General features: G+C 43.2%; 1 protein-coding gene across 2 annotated transcripts in view; it reads left to right on the plus strand.

The window, feature by feature from the left end:
* The window catches only part of LOC122539794 (uncharacterized), a 73,733-nt gene that overhangs the window by 13,898 nt on the left and 32,653 nt on the right, over positions 1 to 27,182 (plus strand). The window contains exons 4-7 of one of the 2 annotated variants that reach the window (XM_043674854.2): positions 724 to 807; positions 8,197 to 8,341; positions 14,695 to 14,807; positions 25,243 to 25,335. In XM_043674854.2, coding sequence (XP_043530789.2) covers positions 724 to 807; positions 8,197 to 8,341; positions 14,695 to 14,807; positions 25,243 to 25,335 — 435 coding nt within the window. The remainder of the gene's footprint in view (positions 1 to 723; positions 808 to 8,196; positions 8,342 to 14,694; positions 14,808 to 25,242; positions 25,336 to 27,182) is intronic. The other variant, XM_043674857.2, reaches the window with a different exon arrangement.

The raw sequence follows: 27,182 nt of genomic DNA on the forward strand, positions 1-27,182 counted from the left end.
AGAGGGTGGTACGTGTATGGAATGATTTGCCACAGGAAGTGGTGGGGGCTAGTACAATTGCAATGTTTAAAAGGTATCTGGATGGGTATATGAATAGGAAGGGTTTGGAGGGATATGGGCCGGGTGTTGGCAGGTGGGACTAGATTGGGTTGGGATATCTGGCTGGCATGGACAAGTTGGACTGAAGTGTCTGTTTCCATGCTGTACATCTATATGACTCTAAAGTCTTCAATTATAGACCATCCTGACCTAAGCTTCTAGCCCTATAAATTTACATTTTAAGCAACAATCATGCTCCCAACTAGCTAGTTATGTAAACATGATGAGGAGGAACTGGTGTTGGACTGGGGTGGACAAAGTTAAAAATCACCCAACACCAGGTTATAGTCCAGCAGTTTTATTTGGAAGTACCAGCTTTCGGAGCGCTTTCATCAGGTGGTTATGTAAAAACAGCCCTTCAGTACAAGCAACCTTCGGCTCACCCATTTTGAGTGAGAGTCTATTGCATGTCTCGGGGAGAATCATTGAGAGGAATTGAGATGGAGCGGATTTTGTTTTAATCAAGGTGTGGAAATGTGCTCATTTGTAACCTGTCTCTTTTTTTGTTGCCGACTTCCAAAATCAGATCAATTGCAAATCTCATTGTGCACCTCTACATTTTGATGAAATCAATGTTTTTCCCTCTCTAAGCCCCTTATCTTTTCCTTTGACATTGAATTGCAGACAGACTGAAGACCTTCTTAAAAATATCACCGAGATTTGGCATTGCCAGTGGCAAAAGCAGGAGCTAGCAGTTGAAGAATTCAGGTACTTTCTGCCCTAGAGTGGAACATGTTGATATTTTTGAAAAACATCCTAAAACATATTTACAATACAGAGCAAGCCATGTGATTCAATGAGCTTATACCAGCCTTTTTTTGCTCGATACATACATTTCTATCCCTTTTCTCATTGTCAGAGTTTTCTGTTGCTTTCTATCACACTCTTAATCAGAATCATTGATGTAAGTGAATGATTTAATTTATCCAATCCCTTCAGCCTTCCTGATATCGGCAGGTCTCTAATCCTGACCTCTTGTGCATCTCCAGTTTGTGTTGTCTTGACCTTGATACACCTCTCAGACACTCTATGCTGCTTTCTTTCTTTAAGATGCTTCTTAAAATGTATCGCTTAGACCAAACCTTTGGTCAGCTGACTGCGTAACTCCTTGTTTGCTACTGCGACACAGCTGTGTTTAAACTAAATAGCGGGAGGGAGGGGACAAACTGGAAGTTTAAGAAGGAAATTGAAGGGAAAGTTAGAACAAGGGAAGTCAAGAAAGACAACGGTATCAATGAAGCAGAAAACTCAAAAAGGGATCATGCCCTAAGGTTGAGTGAAATAGGGGTTGATAGGAAGGGTGAGGGCAGTAACAAGTTAAAAATACTATATATGAATGCACAAAGTATTAGAAATTTTGGAAATTGGCAGCTACGAAATTGTGGGGATAACTGAGACGTGGCTTCAAGTGGATAGGGCCTGGGAAATGAATATTCAAGGCTATACGTGCTATCGTAAGGACAGACTGATGGGCAGAGGGGGTGGGGTGGCCCTGTTGGTAAGGGATGATGTTCAGTCCCTTGCATGGGGGGACCTAGAATCAGGGGATGTACAGTCAGTATGGATAGACCTGAGAAATTCTACGGGTAGAAAGACCCTCTTGGGAGTTATCTACAGGCCCCCAAACAGTAATATGGATGTAGGGTGTAAGTTGAATAAGGGGCTGAACTTGGCCTGTCGCAAAGATGCTACTACAGTTGTTATGGGAGATTTCAACATGCAGGTAGACTAGGAGAATCAGGATGGTATTAGACCTCAAGAAAGAGACTTTGTGGAGTGCCTCCGAGATGGATTCTTAGAACAGTTGGTGCTGGAGCCAACCAGGGAGAAGACAATTCGGGATCTGGTATTGTGCAACAAGCCAGAATTGATCAGGGACCTCGAAGTGAAGGAGCCATTAGGAGGTAGTGACCATAATACAATAAGCTTCAATCTGCAATTTGAAAGGGAGAGGGTACAATCGGTAGTGACAATATTTCAGTTGAATAAAGAGACCTATGGAGCTATGAGGGAGGAGCTGGCCAAAGTTCAATGGTGCAATACCTTAGCAGGGATGATAGTGGAGGAACAATGGCAGATATTTCTGGGTGTAATGCAGGAGATGCAGGATCAGTTCATTCCAAAAAAGGAGGAGGCAGAGGTGGCCGTGGTTGATGAGGGATGTTAAGAAACATATAAAGTGAAAAGAGAAAAAGTATAACATGGCAAAGATGAGTGGGAAAACGGAGGACTGGGAAGCTTTTAAAGAACAACAGAGGATTACTAAGAAGGAAATATGCAGAGAAAAAATGAGGTACAAAGGTAAACTGGCTAAAAATATAAAGGAGGATAGTAAAAGCTTTTTTAGGTATGTGAAAGGGGAAAAAATGGTTCAGACTAAAATTGGGCCCGTGAAGACAGAAACAGGGGAATATATTACGGGGAACAAAGAAATGGCAGAAGAGTAGAATTGATACTTCAGATCTGTGTTCACTGGGGAAGACACAAGCAATCTCCCAGTGGCTGAAGGACATGAACTGAAGGGAATTTATATTTGCCAGGAATTGGTGTTGGAAAGACTGTTAGGTCTGAAGGTTGCTAAGTCCCTGGAGCCTGATGGTCTACATCCCAGGGCACTGAAGGAGGTGGCTCTAGAAATCGTGGATGCGTTGGTGATTATTTTCCAGAGTTCGATAGATTCAGGATCAGTTCCTGCGGATTGGAGGGTGGCTAATGTTGTACCACGTTTTAAGAAAGGAGCGAGAGAGAAAGCAGGAAATTATAGACCAGTTAGTCTGACCTCAGTGGTGGTAAAGATGCTGGAGTCAATTATAAAGGATGAAATTATGACACATCTGGATAGCAGTAACAGGATAGGTCAGAGTCAGCATGGATTTATGAAGGGGAAATCATGCTTGACTAATCTTCTGGAATCTTTTGAGGATGTAACTCTGAAGGTGGACAAGGGCAATCCAGTGGATGTAGTGGATCCAGTGGACTTTCGGAAAGCCTTTGATAAAGTCCCACATAGGAGGTTAGTGAGAAAAATTAGGGTGCATGGTATTGGGGGCAAAATACTGACTTGGATTGAAAAGTGTTTGGCTGACAGGAAACAAAGAGTAGTGATAAATGGCTCCATTTCGGAATGGCAGGCAGTGACCAGTGGGGTACCGCAGGGATCAGTGCTGGGACTGCAGCTTTTTACAATATATATTAATGATATAGAAGATGGTATTAACAGTAACATTAGCAAATTTGCTGATGATACAAAGCAGGGTGGCAGGGTGAAATGTGAGGAAGATGTTAGGAGATTACAGGGTGACCTGGACATGTTAGGTGAGTGGACAGATACATGGCAGATGCAGTTTAATGTGGATAAATGTATGGTTATCCACTTTGGTGACAAGAACAGGAAGGCAGATTACTACCTAAATGGAATCAAGTTAGGTCAAGGGGCAGTACAGAGAGATCTGGGTGTTCTTGTACACCAGTCAATGAAGATAGCATGCAGGTACAGCAGGTAGTGAAGAAAGCTAATAGCATGCTGGCCTTCATAACAAGAGGGATTGAGTATAGAAGCAAAGAGGTTCTTCTCCAGCTGTACAGGGCCCTGGTGAGACCGTACCTGGAATATTGTGTGCAGTTCTGGTCTCCAAATTTGAGGAAAAGCGTTCTGGCTATTGAGGGAGTGCAGCGTAGGTTCACGAGGTCAATTCCTGGAATGGCAGGACTATCTTATGTTGAAAGACTGGGCTTGTATACCCTTGATTTTAGAAGACTGAGAGGGGATCTGATTGAGACGTATAAGATTATTAAAGGATTGGACACTCTGGAAGCAGGAAACATGTTTCTGCTGATGGGTGAGTGCCGAACCAGAGGACAGAGCTTAAAAACAAGGGGTAGGCCATTTAGGACAGAGATGAGGAGAAACCTCTTCACCCAGAGAGTGGTGGCTGTGTGGAATGCTTTGCCCCAGAGGGCAGTGGAGGCCCAGTCTCTGGATTCGTTTAAGAAAGAGTTGGATAGAGCTCTCAAGGACAGTGGAATCAAGGGTTATGGAGATAAGGCAGGAACAGGATACTGATTGAGGATGATCAGCCATGATCATAATGAATGGTGGTGCAGGCTCGAAGGGCAGAATGGCCTACTCCTGCACTTATTGTCTATTGTGTGGCATGATGTCCTGCATTGTTTTATAATGCTCCTGTGAAACACTTTTGGGATGTTCCATTGTTCCTATCTAAGAGTAGGAACAAGCCATTCAGCTCCTCCATAAATTGTGTTGGATTCATCAATGCCAGTTGCTTCAAATAAACCTTGTGGTAGTGACTTCCACATTTAACCACACACTCTGGTTGAAGAGGTTTCTTCTCTCCGATAAATTTGTTTTATTTGAGACGTATATTTATAGTCCTTGGTGATGGTCTTGCTTGCAAATAAACTTCATCTCCAAGCAATATCTCCATAATCTTAATGATAGTCATCAGGTCAATCTTCCTCTGCCTTCTATCTATGGAAAGGATTGCCTGTCCAACCTTCAGTTAAGATTTTTAAAACCCACTGTGGATCTTGTGGTTACCCAAAGAGCTCTGCCCCATTTCCAAAATGTTGAGAACAGTATCTTTATCCATTTAAGCAAAATTTAAAGCAACATAGGAGCAGAAGGAAATTATTCAGCCTATTGTTAAAAATCATGCAATTCCAGGTTATAGTCCAACAGGTTTATTTGAAAGTACAAGCTTTCAGAGCGCTGCTCTGTCGTCAGGTAGCTCGTGCGGCAGAATCATAGGACACAGAATTTATAGCAAAAGATCATAGTTCAATGTTTGTGAGAAGATTTGTAGCTCAGGTGCTCGTTGTTGTGGTTCTGTTCGCCGAGCTGGGAATTTGTGTTGCAGACGTTTCATCCCCTGTCTAGGTGACATCCTCAGTGCTTGGGAGCCTCCTGTGAAGCGCTTCTGTGATCTTTCCTCCGGCATTTGTAGTGGTTTGAATCTGCCGCTTCTGGTTGTCAGTTCCAGCTGTCCGCTGCAGTGGCTGGTATATTGGGTGTAGGTCGATGTGCTTATTGATTGAATCTGTGGATGAGTGCCATGCCTCTAGGAATTCCCTGGCTGTTCTCTGTTTGGCTTGTCCTATAATAGTAATGTTGTCCCAGTCGAATTCATGTTGCTTGTCATCTGAGTGTGTGGCTACTAAGGATAGCTGGTCGTGTCGTTTCGTGGCTAGTTGGTGTTCATGGATGCGGATCGTTAGCTGTCTTCCTGTTTGTCCTATGTAGTGTTTTGTGCAGTTCTTGCATGGGATTTTGTACACTACATTGGTTTTGCTCATGCTGGGTATCGGGTCCATCGTCCTGGTGAGTTGTTGTCTGAGAGTGGCTGTTGGTTTGTGTGCTGTTAGGAGTCCTAGTGGTCGCAGTAGTCTGGCTGTCAGTTCGGAAATGCTCCTGATGTATGGTAAAGTGGCTAGTCCTTTGGGTTGTGGCATGTCCTCGTTCTGTTGTCTTTCCCTTAGGCATCTGTTGATGAAATTGCACGGGTATCCGTTTTTGGCGAATACCTTGTACAGGTGTTCCTCTTCCTCTTTTTGCAGTTCTGGTGTGCTGCAGCGTGTTGTGGCCCTTTTGAACAGTGTCTTGATGCAACTTCTTTTGTGTGTGTTGGGGTGGTTGCTTTCATAGTTCAGGACTTGGTCTGTGTGTGTGGCTTTCCTGTATACCTTTGTGGTGAATTCTCCGTCTGGTGTTCTCTGTACCATCACGTCTAGGAATGGGAGTTGGCTATCCTTTTCTTCCCCTCTCGTGAATCGGATTCCTGTGAGTGTGGCGTTGATGATCCGGTGTGTGTTTTCTATTTCTGTGTTTTTAATGATTACAAACGTGTCATCGACATATCTGACCCAGAGCTTGGGTTGAATTTGAGGTAAGACTGTTCTAATCTTTGCATTACTGCTTCTGCTATGAGTCCAGAGATGGGTGAGCCCATGGGTGTGCCGTTGATTTGTTCATATATTTGTTTGTTGAATGTGAAGTGTGTTGTGAGGCACAGATCCAGTAGTTTGAGTATGCCGTCTTTGTTCATAGGTTCAGCGTCCTGTTTTCTGTTCTGTATGTCCATCAGGTTGGCTATTGTTTCTCTGGCTAGGATTTTGTCGATAGAGGTGAAAAGTGCCGTTACATCGAATGAGACCATGGTTTCTTCCTTGTCTATGTGTATATTTCTGATGATGTCCAAGAATTCCTGTGTTGATTGTATAGAGTGATCAGGTGTTTCAGTTTCTGCTGTAGTTCTTTAGCCAGTTTGTGTGATGGTGTCCCTGGTAGTGATACTATGGGTCTGAGTGAGATGTCTGGTTTGTGCACTTTAGGTAGTCCATAGAATCTGGGGGTGTTGTTGCTTTCAGGTTTCGTTCTTTGCAGGTCGAACCTGGTTATCTGTCTTTTTTTTAAGGACACAACCAGCTATCCTTAGTAGCCACACACACAGATGACAAGTAACATGAATTCGACTGGGACAACATTACTATTATAGGACAAGCCAAACAGAGAACATCCAGGGAATTCCTAGAGGCATGGCACTCATCCACAGATTCAATCAATAAGCACATTGACCTGGACCCAATATACCGGCCACTGCAGCGGACAGCTGGAACTGACAACCGGAAGCGGCAGATACAAATCACTATAAATGCTTTAGGAAACATCACAGAAGCGCTTCACAGGAGGCTCCCAAGCAATGAGGATGTCACCTAGACAGGGGGCGAAACGTCTGCAACACAAATTCCCAGCTTGGCGAACAGAACCACAACAAAGATCATAGTGTTATACACTGAGATATATGGAACGAATTATCTCAAGAATGTGACTTGAAAGACGTTCTGGGATTTACATAATAATTAATAGAAACCTGCAACCCATTCTAAAAGATTAAAGACATAACAGCAATCTAGGTCTGCACCTTTGTCCTAAGTTTAAATGTCTTGTTAGGAACATGTCTATATTTATGGACAGTGTGTGAACCTGGAAGATATGACAGATTCCAGATTCAGAAACAATTTAAAAAAAAAAAAATCAAGGTTATGAAGGGAGTCCATGTTGTTTGTTGGAAAGCAAGACAACAATTTAATGTGATTTATGATCAGCCTGCTGATTATGGAAAGTCAAGAGGCCCATATCACATACAGGAATTTATCCTCTGACGTATCGGTGCTGAATTCATAGAATCATAAAATACCTATAGTGTGGAAACAGGCCATTTGGCCCAACAAGTCCACACTGACACTCTGAAGAGTAACCCACCCAGACCCATTTCCCTATCACTCTACATTTCTCCTGAATAATGCACCTAACCTACACATCCCTGAACACTATGGGCAGTTTAGCATGACCAATTTATCTAACCTGCATACCTTTGGACTGTGGGAGGAACCGGAGCACCCGGAAGAAACCCATACACAGATTGGGAGATTGTGTGGACTTTGCACAGAGACTGGAGTTGAACCCAGGTCCCTGGTGCTGTGAGGTACCAGTGCTAACCACTGAGCCACTGTGCACCCTTTACCCAGTCACTGAAATGACCCATTATTACTATATTACCAACTTTATATGCATCTCTACTTTCATGATTGAAACCTACCTCATCTTTACTATTTGGACTATAAGCAACTCCGACCAATATTTGCCACTTTTTGCTCTGTTAGCTGCAACCAAACTGATACTACATCTTGATCCTCCAATTCAAGATCTTCTATTAATAACATTTATCCCTTTATTAAAGAGTGCTGTCCCAGGACTATCTCATATGTAAATTTTGCCTTTTGGGGAAGATTTGATGGTTTTGTGTTCATGGTTCAGTTATAACATTGCTCGTGTCTTCAAAACCTAGATTATTTACAAAGCTGGTTCTGTTTTGTGGAAGAGAACTGCTTTCCATTGATTTAGAGAGACAGACTGTGAATCCCTGGCAACAACCTTTTGCTTGTTTGTGAGAAGTTTATTTGTGCAGATATTTAATGGCGACTGGTGAACACTGCTGACTCACGTCATGGGCTATCTAAGCCATGCATATGCTGTGCAGTTGGGAACATTATTCAAGTTGATCTCTGCCTGCCTTTCAGATCAGAACTGAAGCAATGCTGTAACTGTACTTACAACTTTGTGGTCACTCAAAAGAACACGCCGTTGGGGACTGAGCTAACTTATGAAGTGGAACCCAAAAGGAAGATAAAAATTACTCCACAGATTTTCGCACTGTTTCCCAAGGTAAGTGCTGCACTTTAAACTGGTACCACTGTTTTGCACCGGACTGGTGTTGCAATATTAGACATATCTCCAGTGCACCTGTCAGCTCAGCCCCTTGGTTTGCAGTGAGAATCAAACATTGCATTTTTCATTTTGCCCAATTGTGGCAGTTTGGTCACTGAAACTGCCCCCTTGTTGAGCATTGTATTGTTTCAGCACATTGATTATATACCCCACACCTGGAGGCTTGTTTGTTGGAAGGATATTATTAGGCTGAAGAGTATTCAGAAGAGATGTACCAAGATGTTGTCAGGTATGGAAGGTTATAAAGAATGGCTGGGATTTCTTTCACTGGAGTGTAGGAGGCTGAGAGGTGACTTTTATCGAGGTTTATAAAGTCATGAGAGCTGTGGATAGGGTTAATGGCGGCATCTTTCCTATAGGATGGGAGATTTCAAGACCTGGGGGCATGTTTTTAAGGTGACGGGGGAGATTTAAAAAAATAGACATGGGGGCAAATTTATTACACAGAGGGTGGTTCGTGTGTGGAACGAACGTCTGAGGAAGTGGGTACAGTTAGAATATTTAAAAGACATTTGGATAGGAAGAGGAAAGGTTTGGAGGGATATGGGCCAAGAGCAGGCAGGTGGGACTAGGTTAGTTTTGGGATTATGGTTGGCCTGAAGGATCTGTTTCCGTGCTGCAGGACTCTATGGCCTTGGAGTCAGAATTCCGCCTGCCGTATGTCTCGGCAATTGGCAATGACTTCACGGTCATCATTAGATTTCTCATTTTGCATTTTTATTGAATTCAAATTTCACCATCTGCTGTGGCGGGATTCAAACCCAGTTCCCTGCAACTTGAGCTGGGCCTCTGGATTAACAACCCCACAATGATACCACAAGACCACCAGTGGTCATCTGTGAGGAATTGCTCTTTCAATCATGAGCCATTTGTCATCAACCACAGGTGAATAGAGAAATAACAAGTGAATTGAAAGCATTTGGGCTGTCCCCATAGCTTGCAGTGTAGTTCAATAAGATTGTGCCTGATCATTTTGGGTTTTGAATTTGTATCAACTCCCTATTAACCATTTCATTTGATTGCTCAATAACAATCTGTTGAATTTCACCTCAAAAATCAGCATCAATGAGTCTCTCTCACCACTCTTTGAGGTGAGAATTCCATATTTGCACAACTGAGAGGAAAAAAAGTCCTCATCATCCTAATTTTTAAAACAATGCCCCCCTAATTCTGGACTCACCGACAAGAGGAAACATTCTTTCACCTTGTCAAGACCATTCAGAATCTTGTAAACATCAATCTAATCAGACCCCTCATTCTTTTATAAACTCCAGTGAAGAGCCCAAGTCTGTTCCTCATAAACACCCCATTCACTCTCGGTATTGATCTAATAAACTTCTGAACTGACTCCATATTATTTACATCTTTATTTAAATATTCATACTGTGGTCTCCCCAGTGCCCTGTATAACTCAGGCACAACATCTTTCCTTTTATGTTTGATGTCAGTTGTAATAAAAGCATTATTGGAATGCTATTCTTCCATTACTTGCTGTACCTGCATATTAATGTACTGTGACTCATGCGAGAAAACATTTCTTTCTCAGTCATTCTGTAGTCATTCTAGAATTCAGTAATGCTTTATTCTTCCTGCAAACTACTTCACATTTTCCCATATTATACACCATCAGCCAGATCTTTTCCCACTCACTTAACCTTATCTGTACCTTTCTGCACCCTCTGTAAGTCCTCTTCAAATACTTTGTGACATTTATGTCATTTGAACATGTACCTACCCAGTCTTTCATCCTTTTGTTTAGGTGATTGATATAAATTGTAAAAAAAACTCAGGCACAGACCGCTGCTGGATTCTGCCATGTTTAGGTACACTCTGTTTTCTTTCTTGATGAAGGGCTTACGCATGAAACATTGATTCTCCTGCTCCTCGGATGCTGCCTGACCTGCTGTGCCTTTCCAGCACCACACTCTCAGCTCTGATCTCCAGCATCTGCAGTCCTCACTTTCTCCCACACTCTGTTTTCTGCCAGCCAGCTAATCTGCCTGTGCAAGTACATTACTCCATGCAATGTAAGGAGCTGCTCCTTTGCACAGTACCCTTTTCAATGCACCTTGTTAAACACTTCCTAAAATCCAAGTACACACAGCGAGACTACAGGCTCCCCTTTACCACTATGCATGTTACTCTTTCAAAGAACCCTAGTAAGTTGATTAAACTTCTCTTTCATAAAACTATGCTGACTTTTTCCAACTATCTTGAGTTTTTCCAAGTGCCTAGCTATATTCTCTTTAATTAATTTTCACACCTTCTCCACAGCAAACATCAAGCCAATTGGCCAACTGTTTCTATTTTCTCCCTTTCTCCATTCTTGAACAGAGGAATTATATTTCCTGCTTTCCAATCTGATGGATATTTTCCAGAAGCTAGCAGATGTTCTAAAGTTCAACACCAATGCACCTACTACCTCGTGATCAGCTTGATTTAAATCCCGAGGATCAAGTTGACTACCACCCCTGGGGTTTATCAGTCCGTAGCTCCATCTATTTACTCAGTGAAGCCAACAGTGGGTTCAAGTCCCACACTGGCTGAGGTCACCATGAAGGACTCTCTCCTTCTCAACAGTGTCCCCACCTCCCTCCCCCAGACATGGTGATCCTCAGATTAAACCACCACCAGTTTTCTCTCTCTATCTCTCTCTCTCTCTCTCTCTCTCTCTCTCTCTCTCTCTCTCTCTCTGTGTGTGTCTCTCTCTCTGTCTCTCTCTCTGTCTCTCTGTCTCTTTGTCTCTGTCTCTCAGTCTCTGTCTCTCTCTCTGTCTCTGTCTGTCTCTGTCTCTGTCTCTGTTTCTGTTTCTGTCTGTCTCTGTCGCTCTCTCTCTGTCCCCAACACACGGGCATCTCCTGTTTATTCTTTTTAAAGTCTACCTGAAAACAAGGGGAAAGGCAAAAAAGAAAACTCTCCTCCTCAGTAGGAAACCCAACAGCAGTATTAACACAGTGACTGTGTGGTCCAGGCATTTAAGAGGTCAGTCTCCCTCTTTAACACACAAAATGGAGAGTCCTTTACCACTGATGCAGCTCCCTCAGAGGCAGCTCTCAGTCAGCAGGATGTCTGACACTCCTGTTTATTATTTTTTTATTTTTCCTTTTTTTTTCCCTTCCCTCACACTTATATTTTCCCCAGCACCCATGTTGTGTGTGTGTGCAGGTGTCAGACACAAGCGTGTAAATCTGTATTGATATTTCGCCACCTGGAAGAAAGGCAACACCCAAGTGGCCAGTGACCAGCAGTGCCCATCTCCTGTTTATTTTTTCTTTTGTTTTCATACAGAAATAAGCAGAAAGAAAAGCCAGAAAACAAACAATCACAATAAACAATAAAGAAAAACAAAAATTCAAAGTAAACACCTCCTCAGTAGGAAGATACCAACAGCTGTAAATAAGACACTGACTGTGTGGTTCCAGGCTGTTCTGAAGTCAGTCTCCTCTCCTCTCCTCCTTAACACAGAAAAGTGGAGAGTCCATCACTCACTGATCCAGCTCCCTCAGAGGCAGCTCTCAGAGTGAACAGAACCTCTGACACTCTAATCATTTTTTTTCTCTTTCCTTTTTTTAATCTTCCCCCACAGTACCGCCTGGCAGCGGTAGTGTTTGTTTTTCCCCAGCACCCACGTCGCGTGTGTGCAGCTGTCAGACACAGTGAAGAACGGCAAGCATGTAAATCTTTATTGATGTTCCACCACCAGGAAGAAAGGCAACACCCGAGTGGCCAGTGACAAGCAGTGCCCATCTCCTGTTTATTTCTGTCAGCCAGGGCTTCCTGATTGGCCCAGGTTAAGAACCCCAATCAAGGATCTCAGTCAGAGATCCACCTGACCATGGTGCCAATCACTACATTTCCATTTTCCATGTGCTCTCTGACATACTTTGGTTCTCAGTCCAGGAATACCTTGCTGTTTAAAAAAAGAACCCTGCTTTTTGCTTTTGCTTTCAGTTTCCTCCACATTGTTGACCCTCCTTAATTCTGTAATCATATCTTGACCTCGGGAATCTCTGCACATCTCCAATGTTGGCTCTAATTCCACATCCATGATTCTGTTTGCTTCCCCAATGGCTGTACCTTTAGCTGCCTGGCCATTAGCTCCAAAATTCCTTGTATATTTGTTTGTGGGATATGGGTGTCCCTGCCGAGTCCAGTGTTTATTGCCGGTCCCTAATTGCCCTTTGAACTGAGTTGCTCATTGGGCTGTTTCAAAAGGCGTTTAAGATTGAAGCATTGCTGTGGATCTGAGGTCACATGTTGGTCAGACCAGGTAAGGATGACAGATTTTCTTCCCTAAAGAACATTGTTGAAGCAGATGGATCTTTATGATGATGGCTACACTATCATCACCTGACTAGATTTTTCTTAAATTGAATTCAAATTTCACCATCTTGTGTAAGTGGTGGGATTCAGTCTCCCCTCCTGACAACATAAGTCCAAGGTTCTGCATTACTATTCCGCAATTAGCACTACCCCACCACCTGTCTGAAGGGGAACTCTAAAGCTCTGCCCATCCCATCATTTAAGATGCTCACATTGCGTTTGCTTTCCTAACTGCTAACTGAACCTGCATGTTAATCTTAAGAGAATCCCGAACTAGGATTCCCAAATCTCTTTGTGCTTCAGACTTCCAAAACCTTTCCCCACTTAGAAAATAATCCATGCCTCTGCTCTTCCTATCAAATTGCATAGCCTCACACTTTCCGACATTTTATTCCATCTGCCACTTCTTTGCTCACTCTCCTAGCCTGTCCAAGTCCTGCTGCAGCCCCCCCCCCCCCCCCCCCCCCACTTTCTCAACACTGCCTTTGCCTTCATCTATCTTTAGGTCATCTGTGAATTTAACAACAATGCCCTCAGTTCCTTCATGCAGATTGTTAATGTATAACAGGAAAAGTTGTGCTGCCAATACAGACCCCTGTGGAACTCCACTAGGCACAAGTTGGCATCCCTGCTCTCTGCCTTCTGCCAGTCAGCCAATTCTGTATCTGTTGTGAGTACCTTGCCCCTAACAACATTGGCTATTACCTTATTTGGCAGCCTCCAATGTGAAATAACTCCTCAAAGCGGGGTATCCTATCATTAAGCCACCCTTTATGTACACACAGTGCATAGTATGTGTCACTGACCCAGCTAGCTCAGAACAGGGTCCCAGAGTGAACAGAGCCTCTGACACTCCTGTTAATATCTGTCAGCCAGGACTCCCTGATTGGACCAAGTTAATAGCACCAGTCAGGGAACTCCTGTGGCTGCTGCTCTCAGCCCAAAGATAGCCTTCAGGTTCAGCTCCAAGCCAAAACAGTGAGCATTCTAATAATAATACGTAGAATTGTAAAATCTTTACAGGACAGGAGGAGGCCATTCAGCCCCATTGTGTCTGTACCAGTCCCATTCTTTAGCTCTATCTCCGTAACCCTCTACTTTCCTCCCTTTCAAACATATCTCCAGCTTGCTTCTGAAACCTTCTGTGGAATCTGCCTCCCAGGCAGCCCATTCCAAATCCTACCGACTCTCTGAGTAAAGAAGTTTCTCCCCATCTCACTCTTGGCTCTCTCGCTGATAGTCTTGAAATGTTGGCCCTTAGTTTATAACATACTAACTAGTGGAAACAGAATTTCCTTCGTTACCCTACCAAAATCATTTGTAATTTTGAACACTCGATACAGTCACCTCTTAATCTTCTGTGCTCCGAGGAGAGCAAGCCCAATCTCTCTCATCTTTCCTTGGATCTAAAATCCTTCATTCTAGTAACGCTCTAGTCAATCTTATTTGAACTCTGTCTCCAGAGCTTTAATATCCTTCATTAAATAAGGTGCTCAGAATACAATACTCCGAATGTGGTCCCACTAATGATTTGTAGAGGTGAAGCATCACTCCCTTGTTTTTATACTCTGAGCCTCCATTTACAAGTCTTCTTTGCAATTATTTCAACTTGCCTGGTCACCTTCAGAGAATCATGCAATGAACCCCAATGTCCCTCTGCTCCTGAATTCCTCTCAGAGACAATATGTCTGCTAAAATGCCTTACCTCACATTACTCTGCATTGAGATTCATTTGCCAGGTGTCTCCTCATTTGGCATACAACTGTGAATTGCCTTGATTTCTCATATGTTAAGGGAGTCATAGAGTCACAGAGATGTACAGCACGGAAACAGACCCTTCGGTCCAACTCGTCCATGCCGACCAGATAAGTCCCACTTGCCAGCACCCGGCCCGTTAACCATCAGATGTTGTTTCGCCAGGACCATCTTTCCCTAATTTTGAAGGTTTGTTTGTCCTTCTTTTGTAGAATATATCCTTTAGCAACCTGCAACACAAACGATGTGCAGTCGTAGGCAATGGAGGGAACTTGGTTAACAGCAGTTGTGGGGCTGAAATCGATCGGGCTGATTTTGTTTTCCGGTAAGTTTCGCAGCAACAAACGAAATCCTGGTCAAACGAAGGAGTCCATTCATTCGAAGCAGAACCTGGCCCGGGGAGGGGAGGGGACGAATGGTTACACTGAGATGTGCAAACCAACAAGCAAATCTTTTGTTGCAGATTGTCAGTGCAACAGTTCCCTTGTTCTGATCCAAGAACTAAAACTCTTGGGCAGTTTTGTTTTTGTGTAATAAGTTAAAAATATCACACCAGATTATCGTCCCAACAGGTTTATTTGAAAATCCAAAAAAACCTGTTGGACTATAACCTGGTCTTGTGTGAATTTTAATTTTGTCCACTCCAGTCCAACAGCAGCCCCTCGGCATGTTGCTTTTGTGTGAAGTTGCAAACTGGGAGAAAGAACTGGCACGTTTCACAACGTCAGGCAATTGCTTTCGAACAATGAAGCACTTCTTCTGAAATGTAGCCATTCTGAAAGCGCAGGAAATGCAGCAGCTGTTTTACACACGTCAAGCTCCCACATGTGGCCGTGTGATAGTGACGAGGTAACTTGTTTTTGTAATGCTGATTTAAGGGGTAAATATTGGCCAAGGCACACCGGCTAACCTGAGAGAGCAGATCGCAACAGTGCAGCATGCTGTCACTACAGCACTAGCATCAGGAGGTGATGTGAGAATGATTGCAATTGCCATTCAAGCAGCGTTTGAGAATGTGCCATCAAAGAGCCCAAATTTATCTGAAGACAATGGGATTCAAAGGGAAATATCTCTGCTGTTTGGAGTCATCCCTAGCATTGTAGAAGATGGTGGTGGTTATAGGAGTCTATCACCTCAGCTCTAAGTGATAGCTCGAGTCCTCGGTCCAACCATCTTCAACTGCTTCATCGATGATTAGATTCTCTACAGTGTGGAAACAGGCCCTTCGGCCCAACAAGTCCACACCGCCCCTCCGAATTGTCCCTCCAAACCCATTCCCCTACCCTAGGTTTACCCCAGACGAACACACCTAACACTGTGTGGGCAATTTAGCATGGCCAATTCACCTGACCTGCACATCTTTGGATTGTGGGAGGAAACTGGAGTACCTGGAGGAAATCCACGCAGACACTGGGAGAATGTGTAAACTCCACACAGACAGGTGAGAATTGAACCCAGGACCCTGGCGCTGTGAGGCAGCAGTGCTAACCACTGAGCAACCGTGCCACCCCAATGATCTTCCTGACATTGTGAGGTTAGCAACGGGATGTCATTGTTGAATATTTAGCACTATTTACGATTCCTCCAATAATGAAGCAATCCATGTCCATATGCAGCAAGCCCTCGATAAATGGGCTGATAAATGGCAAGTAACAGAGCAGAGCCAGGCAGGGTCCAAATTCATTGGGAAAGATTTGGACCAGGTTCAGACTATAACCATCAACAGTGTCACTGTTGCTGAAATCCCCCACCGTCAGCAAACACTGTTGGTTCGAAACTGCATTGGATCAGCCATATTGTGGCCCCAGGAATTGGTCAGTGGCTGGCCATTGTGGTAAGCAACTCACTTCCTGACACCCCAGTACCTGTCTGCTACCACCAAGAGAGAAGTCAGGAATGTGATTGAGTACTCTGCACTTGTCTGGATTAGTTCAATTCCAACAACACATCGGTCGACAACTTCCAGGACAAGGAGAAACTGAGACTGGAGATCGGAGTCAAATGTGTGGTGCTGGAAAAGCACAGCAGGTCAGCCGACATCGGAGGAGTAAGAGAGTTGATGTTTCGAGCATCATCTCTTCATCAGGAATGTCCAGGACCAAGCAGTCAGCTTGATTCGTACCCTCTCCATTTCCTTAAGCACTCAGCGTCGAAGGGCAGAGAAACAGGCCCTTCAGCCCATCATTGTCTACGCTGACCAACAAATCCCAAATCTAGCAGTGTGCCATCTCTAATAGGATTATTTACATACTGGCACAAAAGAATCTCCTGAATGTCTTTCAAAAAATTCCACCCTGTCTGATCCTTTCGCTCTGAGATGATCCCAGTTAATGTTAAGAAAGTCCCCTGTGTTTTTTCTCACATCGTCCTTGGATTTGCTTACATAACTGCTCCTCTAGCTTACTATCGGGAGCCCCATAGTACAATCCTAGTGAGGTTATCTCCCCTTTAAGCTCTGTCCAGATGACCACATTGAAGACCCTTCCATGATGCCTTTCCTCATTACTGTTGTTTCCTTTACCAATAACGCAATGCCCCACCTATCTTATTCCTCCGCACCCCACCATCCTGACTAAAACTCCTGTTGAGCTGGCAGCCCTGTCCTTCCTCCAACCATGCCTCAGCAATTGTAACAATATCATATTCCCAAATACTGATCAATTATCCACGTTCACCCATCTTACCGGTCAAGGTCCCTGCAGGAGCAAGTACCAACTTAGCCTCCCATTGAAATAACTCAGGGATTAATCGAAAAAAGCTTGAGATTTAGCCTCTTCTGGGAATGGAGTGTGTAACTGTACATTGCTCACATACTTGCTGTGTTTTCCTTTTAAATAGCATCCGGAAAACAGGCAAGTAGACAGCAGCAGACATCCACACAGCAGCTGAGACAAATAAAAATTTGGACTTATCACAATTGCTAGGTCAGGACAATCCAAATGAACTTCTTTTTGAGGAAACAGTTGTGACACAAAGATTGGAAAGGCAGTGGACTCATGGTATTATGGCGAGACTGTTACTCCAGCAACCCAGATAATATCCTGGGGACCTGGGTTTGAATCCTGCCACTACAGATGGTAGAACTTGAATTCAATGTAAAATATACAAAAAATGCAGCCATTAGTGATGGTGGCAAGCAATTTATTTCAAGAAAACAAAATTACAGCATAAATACACAATATTCAATATTTCCAAACAGAGTTAAATTCTAACTCCACATCTCCAAAGCAATTAATACATAAACTGGAAGCTCTTTGCGATAAAAAAGATCAGATACTGTCACTCTGTTTCATACTTGGAAGTATGTAATAAATTATTTGTTTAGTAGTTAATTAGAACACCAAATATTTTTTTAAATACTTTTGGGCTTGAAATAAGATTCAAAGTTAAAAATTATCCCTTTGGTTGGAGGAACTAAGGGGTCTATTTGTCACTAAGTTTGACATAAAGTCTGAGTTGTTTTCTCTAATTCTCCCCATCTTCCCAGTAACTGCCCTCGTGTCTCCACCCTTCTATCTGCTATAACCCCGAATTCCCACCTTTGCAGCTTCACTATCCATCCTCTGCTTCGCTCCTGTATGTTCTAAACTGAATGTTTTTCGTATTTCTAAAGTGATTCAGAAACATTGTTGTTGTTTTCAATTTATTTATTGATTTTCCCTTTCCCTGACCACTCAACTCTCACTTCCTACTAGTGAAGGTGATCAATGATTCCTCCTTAACCTGTTCCATTTTCCTTCCAAACTTCAAAGCATTACAATGCTTTTGAAAATCCGCCTGAATCCTTCCATGATTCCTCTGACGCTCTACACCCAGTTTTGGAATTTCCAATTTGCAGTCCTCTTTCCCACGGACATGCAATCCCTTTATACACCCATCCCCTGCAGAATGGTCTCAGGGCTCTCAGCTTCTTCCCGGAGCAAAGGCCTGAACTGTCCGCACCCACCACCACCCTCCCCCATTTGGCTGAGTTTATCCTCACCCTCAACAACTTCTCTTTTGATTCCTGTAATTTTCTTCAGGTCAGAGGGGTAGCCATGGGTAGCCTCACGGGCCCCGGTTATGCCTATCTCCTTGTGGAGTATGTGGAACATTCCTTGTTCCAGTCCTATTCTGGCCCCCACCCACAACTCTTTCTTTGATATGTTGATGATATCATCGGTATTGCTTCACTCTCTCCTCTGGAACCGGAAAGGTTTATCGATTTCACTTACAATTTCTGCCCTGCCCTCATTTTCACCTGGTCCATCTCTGACTCCGCCCTTCCCTTCCTCGCCATCTGTTTCCATTTTCTGGGGACAAACTTGCCCTAATATCCAATATTAAGTCACCGGCACCCACAGTTACAGGACGCGAGGATGTATAGTCCAGGTAAAGACTTGACTCCATCTTCCCAGTTCCTCCGTCTCCGTTCCACATGTTCTGATGAGGCCAGCGTTGACAAGGGAGCCTCCGAAATGTCCACCTTCTTCTATTCATATACCCATCTGGATGCCTTTTAAATGTTGTAATGGTTCCAGCCTCGACTACTTCCTCTGGCAGCCCATTTCATACAAGCACCACCCTCTGTGTGAAAACATTGCTCCTTAGGTCCGTTTTAAATTTTTCCCCTCTCACCCTAAAACCAAGCCCTGTAGTTTTGGACTCCAAGAGAGAGACTTGGTCTATTTATCCTATCCATGCCCCTCATAATTTTGTAAACCTCTATAAGGTCACCCCTCAGCCTCCGACGTTCCAGGAAAACAGCCCCAGCCTGTTCAGCCTCTCCCTATAGCTCAAACCTGGCAACATCCTTGTAAATAAATTTTGAACCATTTCAAGTTTCACAACATCCTTCCGATAGAAGGGAGACCAGAATTGCGCACAATATTCCAAAGTGGCCTAAACAATGTCCGGTGCAGCCACAGCAAGACTCCTAAACTCCTATTTCTGCTTTTGTTTCTTATCAACCCATGTTCTATCTTTCATCTCTGTTCCTTTCCCCAGGTAGTTGCTGCCTAACTTAAGATCCATCTCTCCCAAACAGTCTTTTAACAATCAATCCAATCTGGCATCCGTCCACTTGCAACACTGCAGTAGAACATCTCTAATCCAAGTTGCAAATATCCTATGACAGCAACAGAGGTGTCTTATTTATCCTTCATCCTGCAGCATTGGACACTGATAACTACACACCCAAAAACGTCCCTTCAATGTGCACCTCAACAGCATTACTTTGTCTGGAAACCTGAATGTGAACGAGCATCTGGATGTAAGTTTGCTCGCTGAGTTGGAAGGTTTCATCACCGTACTAGGTAACATCATCACTGAGCCTCCGGTGGAGCGCTGGTGTTATGACCCACTTTCTATTTATGTGTTTAGGTTTCCTTGAGATTCCATCCAGAATCTCAACCTGACCTGCAAATCTTCTCAAAACTTGACGAAAGAGCATCTTCAGCCATAGCTTCTCCTCTTTCTCCTCCCAACCCTCATACAGTTCCTCCAAAGCCCCCAAGGAGATATTCTTTACTGCTCATCTCCTTCTCGCCCACATACCCCCGCTCAGGAATATACTGAAGGACATTAGCGAGATAGACACACTTGGAGAAGTGTAAGAAGGCTATTCCAGCGGTGGTGTGCTGATGGTGGGCAGTTAAACCTGGAGATGTTAAAGTATCCAAAATAAAGGATCAAAACTATCCCAATGTGGTGGAGATGGATCATATTTGCAGAGATAGAAAAAGGGAGAAAGCATGGAAGGAATGGAAAACAAGGAATGTGAATCCTTAAGATCTGCTCTTTGAACATTCCTCAAACCAGAAAAGGATTCCCACTCTCCACCATAGGATTATAAATCTATGCCAGAAATGAGGAGGAAATGGCTCAATTCCATGTGTCTTTGTGGCACAGCTGAAATAACAAGTACCGTACAGATGAAGTTAAAGTCTCAATAGTCTTCCCAGACTGTAGAGCTGTTCTCTCAGGAGAGATCCGCATCCACGAACATCAACTAGCCACGAAACGACACGACCAGCTATCCCTAGTAGCCACACACGCAGACGACAAGCAACATGAATTTGACTGGGACAACACTACCATTATAGGGCAAGTGAAACAAAGAACAGCCAGGGAATTCTTAGAAGCTTGGCACTCATCCACAAACTCCATCAACAAACACATAGACCTGGATCCAATATACCGGCCACTACAGCGGACAGCTGAAACTGACAACCGGAAGCGGCAGGGACAGGCCACTATAAATGCCGGAGGAAACACCACAGAAGCGCTTCACAGGAGGCTCCCAAGCACTGAGGATGTCACCTAGACAGGGGACGAAACGTTTGCAACAAAAACTTCCAGCTCGGCAAACAGAACCACAACAGCAGAGAGACTACTGGTTAGTGGTTGCACCTGAGGGTCATCACCTCTCATAATTTTGTAATCCTCTATAAGGTCACCCCTCAGCCTCCGACCTTCCAGGAAAACAGCCCCAGCCTGTTCAGCCTCTCCCTATAGCTCAAACCTGGCAACATCCTTGTAAAGGATCCTCAGGCAAGGGGAAAGGTTGAGAAGTGAGGTTCTTCAGTCAATGCAGGAACTGAATCCACACTGTTGGTGTCATTCTGTATCTCAAACCAGCCGTCCAGGTAACTGACTACAAGATGTTAGAAAAGTGTGCATATTTTAAAAATCTGTATTCACATCTCAAAGAGATAAGTGCTCAGAGAGCTTTCCAAAAAGCTGTGCTTGGCACAAAGTCAAAATCATCGTGAATTCAAACCTTTTCTCTATCTATTAAATGGAGATTAATTATCAAATCCCCTTCAGAATAAATTGTGATGTGAAATTTCATCAGGAACAGATTACAGCGCGTTTTGTAAAAGAAAAATTCTCATTACTGTCGGAAGTGCTGTGGTATTCTGAAAAAAATCCTAGACCAATGTGACAATGATACAGAAAAAACGGCATCTTATCCAATCTCCTGAGTGCAGACCCTTTCCTATTAACAGCATTTTCCAGCTTTTTGACGTCTCACAGATACCCTGCATTTTCACAACACAAAAGTTCAGACGTTAATAAGTGTAAAAATGTTTGCTAGCCAAAAATGGTCTCTCCATGCAGAAAACTAGAGGTAATAACTTGGTGCTTGACAACGAATAATTAAAGCAAAATTATGTCAATTTAAAGTATTCTTTCTTTGTGATTTTTTTAAAAAGTAGGGTTGGACATGAATTGTGTCTCCAAATAAATTCAGAGGTTCAAAAGGAACAGTAAAAAGGTTTGTCTATGAATAGTGAAAGAACTGAGTGATGACAAGAATTATTTTCACGGTTTCTGACCAATGCTTTTTTGTGACTCCTCACATTAAGTTAAACTTGTTTGTTATACAGTTTGTTTCTGAAATATGGGTGTGAATAAAGAATCTAGGCTTATTGTTATGACTCCATCCAGCTATTTCTCCACTACAATGATCGGAAATATTAATAGCACCTTTCAAAGCATTATATAAGAGTTGCAATCTTGCTTCTACTAAAAAATGCCATGTATATAAATAAGTCAGTTTTGATGGAGAACATACATACAGTTGCAGTAGGCTGCACCATCTATAATCCAAGAGTGTTTTGACAGCATCTTCCAAAACTGACCTCTAACCACTTAAAATGATGAGAACAGAGATAAATGGGAGCACCACCACCTGTCAGTTCCCTTTTCAACCACTTGCCAACCTGACTTAGAAATATATCTCCATTCTTTCTGTGTTGCTGGGTCAAAATCCTGGAACTCCTCCTTAACAGCTGATTTTGACCGCTGCTGCCTCACCATCCGACGCCTGGAGGAAGAACGCCTCATCTTCCGCCTCGGAACACTTCAACCCCAGGGCATCAATCTGGACTTCACCAGTTTCCTCATTTCCTCTCCCCCCACCTCACCCCAGTTCCAACCTTCCAGCTCAACACCATCCTCCTGACCTGTCCTACCTGCCAATCTCCCTTCCCACCTATCAACTCCACCCTCCCTTCTAACCTATCACGTCCATCCCCACCCCATTCACCTATTGTACTCTTTGCTACCTTCCCCCACCCTCCCCTCTGACCTATCACCTCCATCCCCACCTCCATTCCCTATTGTTCTCTTTGCTACCTTTCCCCACCCTCCCCTCTGACCTATCATCTCCATCCCCACCTCCATTCCCTATTGTTCTCTTTGCTACTGACCCCCACCCTCCCCTCTAACCTATCACCTCCATTCCCTATTGTTCTCTTTGCTACCTTTCCCCACCCTCCCCTCTGACCTATCATCTCCATCCTCACCCCCATTCACCCATTGTACTCTTTGCTACCTTCTCCCCATTCCACCGCCCCCCCCCACCCCATTTATCTCTCCACCCTGGAGACTCCCTGCCTCTATTCCTGATGAAGGGCTTTTGCCTGAAACGCCGATTTTCTTGCTTCTCGGATGCTGCCTGACGTGCTGCCCTTTTCCAGCACCACTCTGATCTAAACTTTGATTTATTATAGTCACATGTACCTAAGTACAGTGAAAAGCTTTATTTGCGAGCAGTCAGATCATAGCAAGCAAGGACATACAAAGCAAGGCATACCGGTTACAACTGCACAGGAGTTGCACAAAGCAAGGTCAACATTATTTGAAGTTTGAGAATGTATTCATCAGTCTAATAATCTATTCTCGAACCTGATGGTGCATGTGTTCAAGCTTCTGTATCTTTTGCCTGACAGAAGAGATTGGAAGAAAGCATTAGTGAGAGCATTGACAGATGGAATTGAGCTATTTACTCCTCACTCTGGAGGAACTTTAATGATATTGGCGTATTTCTACACAGGATGGACTGCAGTCTCTGATTAATACCCTCCCAAGGGCAATTAAGAATGGGCAACAGTGCTCATTTCTAGCAATGCTCACATCTCATGAAAGATGAAAATTGCTCATCTAAATACTACTAAATACATTTCTACAAACCTTTGAGGCAGTGAGTTGAGCTGCCAACAGCCCTCTGAGTGAGAAGATTTTCCTCAAATTTTCTTTCAACCTTCTAGCCCTTACCTGTAAAACTGTACCCCTGGTTATTGACCTCTCTACTAACGGGAAAAGTTTCATTTTATTGACCCTGTCTATATCCCTCAGATCTTCACACCTCAGTCAGATCTCTTCTAAGCCTTCTGTGATGTATATGAAATAACCCCATCATATCTCATTTCTCTTCATAGCAATAGATGCTGGTACAGTTTTACAGGTAAAGGGCTAGGAAGTTGAAAGGACAAGGGCAGTAGATGCATGGGATCATGTCCACTGCATGTTCCCTCCAAGTCCCTCATCATCTGACTTGGAAATATATTGCTGTTCTTTCAGTGTTGTTGGGTCAAAATCCTGGTTCTCCCTCCCAATGGGCATTGTTTGCAAGAGGTGTGGCAGCAAAATCTATCAGCATAGTCTGTGTTGTAGGTCGACTTGAGTGGGTTCATAATCTGTAATCCTTTTGGTATCTTTCCTCCTTTGTTGCATTTCTGCAGAAACTTGACGTCTGTGTGGATATGCGTGATCTTCTTGGAAATCCTGTCCACTTTGAGCCAGCTCCTCCACATCATGCCTATGGGCATTGTGGGTCTACCTACAGCACATGAACTGCAGCAGTTCAAGAAGGCAGCTCACCACCACCTTCACATGGGCAACCAGGGATGGGCAATAAAAGCCAGTGATACCCATATCCCACAAGTGAATTACAAACAAAGAGATGATTTAACACCCTGTAGTTCCCTTGCATCCTGTGCCACATTTACACGGTGGTGACCCAAAACTAAAAGACTCTGGTTTCTCTTGTGTGCAGGACACACTCTTGGAGAGATGAATGTTGATCTCATGTCACTTTAAGAAAGAAACATTCTAATAAGAATGTAACCAGGATGTAGTACATGTAACTAGTTGCACTATGAAAATGTAGTGTATGTTTCCTAGCCGAAACAATTGCTGAACCTTGAACAATTCTGTTCAGCAAATCTAGATTAGCCCTTTAGACCCTACCTCTGTTTATCAGTTCTGGAGTGTAGTAACTTTGTGTTGGGAGAGCACTGTGAAGATAATCTTTTAATTTGGCTGGATCACTGTGCCCAAGCTCCCAAATGTGAATCCTTCTGGGGAGTTCTTGAACTGAATGTTGTGATGATACTGTGGTTTTAGGAGGTGTATTTTGACCTTTTTTTTGAAGTGTATTTTAAGGTAGAGGAAGTGAGCAGTCTACCAGAGCCTCTAGAACAAACAATGTGTGAAGCCATGGTTTTTTTTTTAATGGAACAACAGTTGCATATCGAATAGGTGTAGTCAAGCTCCAACAGAAGCAGGGTTTTTAGTTTTAGCTTGCAGCAGCCTTTGCTGTTGGGGTCTTGAAGAAGTGAAAGTTATTTTTTTCCCTCTCTCAGTAATAACCAAAAGCTGGGGGTTCTCTGCCTGTTCAGGGAATTACATCTGAGACAATTAGTTTTCGGAATTTGCCTTTTGCCAAAGGTGTGATTATAGGATGTTATTATAGCAACAGTTAATTAGTAATAAAGAATGTATCTATTGTCCTGTTAAAGTTTTCCAATGGAGTTACGTGATTCCAATTTCTTCTTTTGTTGCATTTTGTTTTAAATCCAGTAGTTTGACCAATCGAATTGAATCTGGAATGTAACACTGTAAAATAAATAGAAGTTAGCGTTCAGGCTATCTTCTGAATATTTTGAGGGGGTTTGGTCTGTTCCGTAACAACATTCATGTCCTTTTTCCAGGTGCAACCTCCCTCCAGTGGGTGGGAAGTTTACCCAAGATGTTGGAATAAAAACTAATTTGGTGACGGCAAATCCAAGCATCATTACAAATAGGTGAGAGCCCGCCTTTAGCCACTCAAGCACCTCTAGTTGCTCCGTATTTTAAATGCTTCCATCCTTTGTAGTGGGTAAAGAGGGAATTGATGATTTGTGGAAATGGGGGAAAAGCACGAACTTGATGTTTCGGGTTGCCTTAGGCTATTGGGCTTGATGCACCAGCCCAAGATGGCGTCTCAACCAATGTTGTTTTGGAGGGGGGGGGAGGGGGAGATGTCCAGAGATTTTCTGAACACTGGAGGAGTATTGAGATGAAGGTCAAACCAGGCGATGGGACTTTGGCTCTGCCCAGTTGCTGGCTAAGGCAGTTTATTTAGTAGGAACCTCTGAGGAAATCCATTGGCTTCTCTTGGTTAATGATTGAATCCAGTAATTTGGCAAGAAGCATTGGACTTTTGACATTCAGTGATCATTTATTGATCATTTGTTTAATGTTCTGTGAAATAATGAGCAAGGGCTTCTCAGTAACTTGAGTATTGCAAAAGATTGTCAACAAGTGAGCTTTCATCTATTTTACAGGGTGAAATTGGACATACTGCAGAGGAAAGTGAACTAATAGAAAGCTCTTCATCGAATTCTGATATCTTTCACATATCTTTACCTGATAGGCAGGCAGGGCCTCAGTTCAGTCTCTCATCTGAAATATAGTTCCTCTGCAGATGTTTAAAGCAGGCACAGTGTATAGATTGTTCTAATCAAATGATTACTCTAACTAGAAGTTTAGAAATAGTTGGTATTGCTTCCATGTTGAATGGAGTAAATAGGATGCGTACAGAAGTAGGGATAGGTAGTGGTAGTTAAATATTATTGGTAAAGGGGTAAGGGAGATGCTGCATATTGAACTAATAAAAATATTGTGAAGTAAAAGTGAATGCTTTTATTTTCTCTGACAGATATGCAGGACTCCTCAATAGGAGAAAATCTTTTTATACTGACACCATTGTCTACAATGAAGCCCTTCTCCTCTTTCCTGCCTTTTCCTACGCCCAGAACACGGCTCTCAGTTTCAGGGCTCTTTATACACTTGAAGATTTCCAGGCAAAGCAGAAAGTTGTGTTTTTTCACCCCAAGTACATGCAAGACTTGAGCAAGTTTTGGCTTTCCAAAGGCATTAAAGTGAACCGTCTCTCCACTGGCTTAATGATTATAAGCCTTGCAGTGGAACTGTGTGACGAAGTGTGGATTTATGGTTTCTGGCCCTTTGCAAAAAGTATTGAAGGTAAAGCCGTACAACATCACTACTATGACAATGAGTTGCCCAAACTACATGTCCACTCTATGCCGACAGAGTTCCAACATCTTCTACGAATGCACAGTAAAGGAATTATCAAACTTCAGCTGGATCGGTGCCAGGTGGAGTAAAACACAATTTCGAGTTAGAATAATATTTTGACTGGGTGAAATGAGCTATGAAGAGCTTCACTTTCAACCAGCAAGCTCTTCAGATCTTCGCTTAAGTTCATTTGTCTCACTTTAACTTGCTTGGAGACAAAACATAGACACCTAAACATTTCATTTTAGATATAGACTGGAGCTAGGGGTTATCCCATCATCACTGACAATTAACCAATCAATAAAATGGGTTTCTTGACTTGAGCCAAAACCTTGCGTTGAAAATGGGGCTGGCCTAATAAGGAGCTCAGGAGTTTAATCATGGAGAATGATGCTGAAGCACAATAACTGAAGAAAGAGCGAGGAAAGCTCTTGCCTTTTCCTTTTCCACAAACATCTCCCCTTCTCAACATTTTTACTTGTACAGTTTCTCATTCTCCGTTTTCCCTGGATCCTCCTTCACCTGCTGATCGGAAATTTGCTTTAATGGAGTAAAAGCTAATTTCTGTTGG

This window comes from Chiloscyllium plagiosum, unplaced genomic scaffold (assembly GCF_037043375.1).
Source record: "Chiloscyllium plagiosum isolate Xiang-an unplaced genomic scaffold, Cpla_swu_hap1 HiC_scaffold_32, whole genome shotgun sequence".
Taxonomy (NCBI): Eukaryota; Metazoa; Chordata; class Chondrichthyes; order Orectolobiformes; family Hemiscylliidae; genus Chiloscyllium; species Chiloscyllium plagiosum.